Raw genomic sequence first — 6,000 nt, 5'->3', positions numbered from 1 at the left:
GATGTGAAGAACTGACTCATTTGAAAAGTTCCTGATGCTGGGAAAGATTGAAGGAAGGAGGAGAAGGGTACGACAGAGGATAAGATGGCTGGATGGCATCACCGACTCAATGGACATGAGTTGGAGTAAACTCAGGGAGTTGGTGATGGACAGGGAGGCCTGGCGTGCTGCGGTCCACGGGGGCACGAAGAGTCAGACACGACTGAGCAACTGAACTGAAATGAACAGTTCCCCTAAACTATTTGAGCAGAAGTCAAATGGCAAACTGACAATGCAATCTATTTTATAGTACTTCAATCACAGACAAGCATATGCTTACCTGAATCAGTATCAATACTATGGAATTTGTTTTATTTGATATAAACATTGAAGTTCTGAAAGTAAATGTGCTAAATCATGGTCTTTAAATTAAAGACTTTTACTTACAATTTCAGAACTTGTACAATATATTTTTATTAAAGTAGAACATATGCGCATATATTTAAATTAAGTATAACTTAGCTGTCTTAAATATCTGCAACAGAGGTTGAAAGAGAGAAGGAGTAACATTTGTTCAACACTCCATACCTATTAATGTAAACTGGCTCAAATCCTTCTCAGAAGTAGACAGGTTATAAATAATAAAAGAACTCATGCACAAGTCATTCAAGACACTACGAATGACACTCAAACACATCTTTTTATTATATACTAAATTTAAAAATACAAATCTTATTAAAAATGCTTATGAAACATTGTATACATAAGTACTGTCAAATACTATCAGATTATGACATTATGTACATTTGCTAAGGTTAATTAGAAACAGAACAACATTCATAACTTTGCTGATAAACGAGTTTCAGAAGTCAAATATTTTAATTAACATTTGGCAACTCTGAAGTAGTGATCTGCACAGGAAGATGTCTGCAGAGGTAAAACGGTGAGAAAACAAACGGAAAAATGCAGATATTCCTGCCCTAAGTGTTAATAAGTAGATCTCTTCTTCATCCTCTTAAGTCTCAAAATAACAGAAATTAAAGTGCATAAGACCACAAGGAATACCTGATTTGGCTGTACCCTAATACATACTATTGCCAATTGTATTGCCATATTGAGGGCTTTGATCTCTGTACTGTTCCTGAGGTTTTAGAAGTTAATTTTGAATGTGACTAGGGGAAAAGAGGCCAATACTTTCTAAATTGCACGAAGTGGCCTTAAAGTGTAGAAACACCAAAGATAAAAATATTAATTTGGGAATAGATTCAAGGAGATCATCCCTATCTATTTTGCCCTAGAAATAAAATTAGGATATGAACCTAGTTTTACCTCTGGAAAATGCTTACTAAAAATCTGTTTCAAAAGATCAGACATGTACAGCAAGTACCACAATACTGTCAGTTACTGTCTACCCACTTACATACAGTATCATAAATACCAGGCATCAATACCTGCCCTCCAAAGATTCACAAGAAACACAGGAAGAAGCATGTTATTACTTGACACTAACTTTGCTAATCAACATAAAGTATGATCTGTAAAAATAGGTCACCACCATACAATCAAGGAAGAGAAGAAGGAAAACTGCTAGTCTACAAAAGTGCTCCTTTTAGCTTTCAAGCCGAATAGCTTAATTTGGGTAAAATAAGATTGTAAAGTAAGGCCATCAGTTCTAAATAAGCTGATGAAGCCATCTATACATACTCACATATATACGTTTAAATTTCAGTTCTGATTTAACACGAATGTGCTATTACAAACCATTTATAGGAAACATTTTATCAGGCTTATTTACAAATATATGATCAGAGAAAAGATCTTGAAAATCAAGAAAACTGCAGATAAATGTCGCCATTGCTAACACAGTTCACTAAAGGTAAGACAGATTTACATAAAAACCAAAGGAAAAAGTTTAGTAAGAAACCCTTACCATATACACCTATTGGTCATTGGATCAAAAAGGCAAATAAATGTAATCATCATGACTAAACTTTTATTACTGTCTCTTTTAATAACATATCAACATGAGGTTTACTTAGAGTACTACCTATAAATACACAGTCTCTCATGATTCAATGAGAATATTAAGTTATTGAATACATTTTTTAATTCCCATGGCACATCATACTTGGTAACACTAATAAGGTAGATTTAGATAACACTTAAATCATGATTACGAATGTTTAATTGAGTATTTTCCTTTCTGTAGCTGTGAAATGTAAAGCTTAGATTTGCTTCCATCAGGCCTCTTAAACCAAACTTCATCATGGTTAATTGTTGTAATTACAGCACTAAAAAGAAAAAAAAACATATGAATGAATGAATGACAATATGCCTCCTCCACTTTTAGAGCACTAGCTATAAAACCAAAATAGCTGGACTGTAAGGGTAGACTCAGGTATGTAATTGTCATTTATCAGAATGCTACTAGCAGGGCATGCTGCCAAAAATACCACATTCAACAACACAATTATCTCCTTTCTTTCCTTAATAGAGTTGGTAAAATTTACTCTTGGAACTATTAAAAGCACATTGTCCATTCCCACCCAACTCCAAAAGACAAAAAAGTGGAGCTAAAACCACTTCTTATATGGTATTACAGCTCCAACTCATATTGATATGGTTGTAGGATATGTTCTAAACACAAATCTTAATTCCCAGTGTCAAGTATCTATGGTACTCATACATATTTTTTTAACACTATTAATCTTTATATATTAGGTTGGTGCAAAGGTAATTGCAGTTTTGCATTGTTAAACTTTGCCATTTGATATTGGAATACATTCTTAAATAAATGCAGTTATGTTATACATCATTTTTTAACATACATTTCTCACTTTATGTTTTTTTGCTAATGACTTATTACTTGCTGTGTATTTTATATTTATTTTAGACAAGGGAAATGATGTTAGACAAAAAGCAGATTTGGGTGATTTTTCTTATTCAAGTTCAAAATGGGTCGTAAAGCAGCACAGACAACTCACAACATCAATGCACCTGACCCAGGAACTGCTAACGAACATACAGTGCAGCAGTGGCTCAAGAAGTTTTGCAAAGGAGCTGAGAGCTTGAAGATAAGGAGTGCAGTGGCCAGTCATCAGAAGTTGACAACAAAATTGAAAGCCATCATCAAAGCTGATCCTATTACAAATACACAAGAAGTTGTTGAAGAACTCAACATTGATCATTAAGTTCAAATTGCTAACATCCGTTGGATCATCAAAAGAGCAAGAGAGTTCCAGAAAAACATCTATTTCTGCTTTATTGACTATGCCAAGCCTTTGACTGTGTGGATCACAACAAACTGTGGAAAATTATGAAAGAGATGGGAATACCAGACCACCTGACCTGCCTCTTGAGAAACCTGGATGCAGGTCAGGAAGCAACAGTTAGAACTGGACATGGAACAACAGACTGGTTCCAAATAGGAAAAGGAGTATGTCAAGGCTGTATATTGTCACCCTGCTTATTTAACTTATATGCAGAGTACATCATAAGAAACGCTGGGCTGGATAAAGTACAAGCTGGAATCAAGATTGCCAGGAGAAATGTCAATAACCTCAGATATGGAGATGACAACCACTCTTATGGCAGAAAGTGAAGAAGAACTAAAGAGCCTCTTGATGAAAGTGATAGAGGAGAGTGAAAAAGTTGGCTTAAAGCTCAACATTCAGAAAACTAAGATCATGGCATCCAGTCCCATCACTTCATGGCAAATAGATGGGGAAACACTGGAAACAGTGGCTGACTTTATTTCGGGGGGCTTCAAAATCACTGCAGATGGTGATTGCAGCCATGAAATTAAAAGATGCTTACTCCTTGGAAGGAAAGTGATGACCAACCTAAACAGCATATTAAAAAGCAGAGACAAAGGTCTGTCTAGTCAAGGTTATGGTTTTTCCGGTGGTCATGTATGGATGTGAGATTTGGACTATAAAGAAAGCTGAGTGCCAAAGAATTGATGCTTTTGAACTGTGGTGTTGGAGAAGACTCTTGAAAGCCCCTTAGACTGCAAGGAAATCCAACCAGTCCATCCTAAAAGGAGTCCTGGGTGTTCACTGGAAGGACTGATGTTGAAGCTGAGACTCCAATACTTTGGCCACCTGATGCGAAGAGCTGACTCATTTGAAAAGACCCTGATGCTGGGAAAGATTGAGGACAGGCGGAAAAGGGGACGTCAGAGGATAAGATGGTTGGATGGCATCACCGACTCAACAGACATGAGTTTGGGTGAACTCCCGGAGTTGGTGATGGACACGGAGGCCTGGCATGCTGCCGTCCATGGGGTTGCAAACAGTCGGACACGACTGAGCAACTGAACTGAACTGAACTGATGGTCATTTGGCATTTGAAGCAAACTGGAAAGGTAAAAAAGCTCAGTAAGTGAGTGCCTCACAAGCTGACTGAAAATCAAAACACTCGTTGTTTTGAAGTGACAATGAACCATTTCTCGACTAGACTGTGACATGTAACAAAAAGTGGATTTTATACGACAACCAGTGATGATCAGCTCAGTCGCTGGACCAAGAAGAAGCTTCAAAGCAATTCCCAAAGCCAAATTTACACCAAAAAAAGGTCCCCATCACTGTTTGGTGGTCTGCTGCCCATCTGATCCACTATAGATTTCTGAATCCTGACAAAACCATTAGATCTAAGAAGTAGGCTCAGGAAATTGATGAGATGCACTGAAAACTGCAATGCCTGAATCCAGCAGGGGTCAACAGAAAGGGTCCAATTCTTCTCCACAAAAACCCCCAAACACACGTCGCACCACCACCAGTTCAAAGTTGAACAAATTGGGATACGAAGTTTTGCCTCATCTGCCATATTCACCTAACCTCACGCCAACTGACAACCACTTCTTCAAGCATCTCGACAACTTCTTGCAGGGAAAATGCTTCTACAACCAGCAGGGTGCAGAAAATGTTTTCCAAGAAAGAGTTTATCACATCTGGAACCATGGACTTTTATGCTACAGAAATAAACTAATTTCCCATTGGCAAAAATGTGCTGATTGTAATGGTTCCTATTTTGATTAATAAAGATGTGTTTGAACCTAGTAACAATGATTTAAAATTCACAGTCCAAAACCACAATTACGTTTGCACCAACCTAACAGAAGTCTTTCTAAAACTATGTTTGTGTTTAATCCTCTTTTATGCTATTTTATCTCCTTTTTAGTGCTACCCTGGTGGCTCAATAGTAAAGAATCCACCTGCTAATACAGGAGACACAGGTTTGATCTATGGGGCGGGAAGATCCCCTGGAGAATGAAAGGGCAACTCACTCCAGTATTCTTGCCTGGGAAGTCCCATGGATAGAGGAGTCTGGCCAGCTACAGTCCATGGGGTTGCAAAGAGTCAGACACAACTTTGTGACTGAGCACAAGCATTTCCTTTTTAACCACATTTATGGTACACAGTAGTAGTTATATGTCTCAAAAGCAATAAGATAAGGCAAAGAAGCCAGGGGTACTTTATATATATATGTATGTATGTATGTGTATATATATGTGTACATACATATATATATGCTTCCCAGGTGGTGTTAGTGGTAAAAAACCCACCTGCCAATATTGGATATCTAAGAGACATGGATTCAATCCCTGGGTCAGGAAGATCCCCTGGAGGAGGGCATGGCAACCTACTCCAGTATTTTGCCTGGAGAATCCCATGGACAGAGGAGCCTGGCAGGCTACAGTCCATGGGATCACAAAGAATCTGACACAACTGAAGCAACTAGCATGCATACACACAGATCCTAAGTAGTAGTAGTTATATGACTCAAAAGCAATAAGATAAAGCAAAAAATCCAGGAGTATTATATATGTAACCTACTAATTAATTAGCTCAATGGACTTTTATGAGAAAAGTTTGCTCCTGAAACGAGTATTCAATACTAAATGCAAACACCTTATTTACTATTACTACCTAGAAAAAGTTATTTTCTTGCTGTAGAGGATAAAAAAAACTCTGAGGATTAAATAATAAACTATAAAGGAACTAAAGAAGTGATGCACAT

The 6,000-nt window shown here is 37.4% G+C and overlaps 1 protein-coding gene across 1 annotated transcript in view; it reads right to left on the bottom strand.

The window, feature by feature from the left end:
• Positions 1-2,115: 2,115 nt before the first annotated feature.
• The window catches only part of BRMS1L (BRMS1 like transcriptional repressor), a 41,822-nt gene continuing 37,937 nt past the window's right edge, over positions 2,116-6,000 (bottom strand). Inside the window, exon 10 of the mRNA XM_052659914.1 lies at positions 2,116-2,270. Within this exon, the coding sequence (XP_052515874.1) occupies positions 2,153-2,270 (118 nt within the window). The 3' untranslated portion in view covers positions 2,116-2,152. The remainder of the gene's footprint in view (positions 2,271-6,000) is intronic.

The sequence above is a fragment of the Budorcas taxicolor genome, chromosome 21 (genome assembly GCF_023091745.1).
Source record: "Budorcas taxicolor isolate Tak-1 chromosome 21, Takin1.1, whole genome shotgun sequence".
Taxonomy (NCBI): Eukaryota; Metazoa; Chordata; class Mammalia; order Artiodactyla; family Bovidae; genus Budorcas; species Budorcas taxicolor.
The sequence above is the reverse complement of the archived record's forward strand: the minus strand, read 5'-3'. Positions and strand labels throughout refer to the sequence as shown.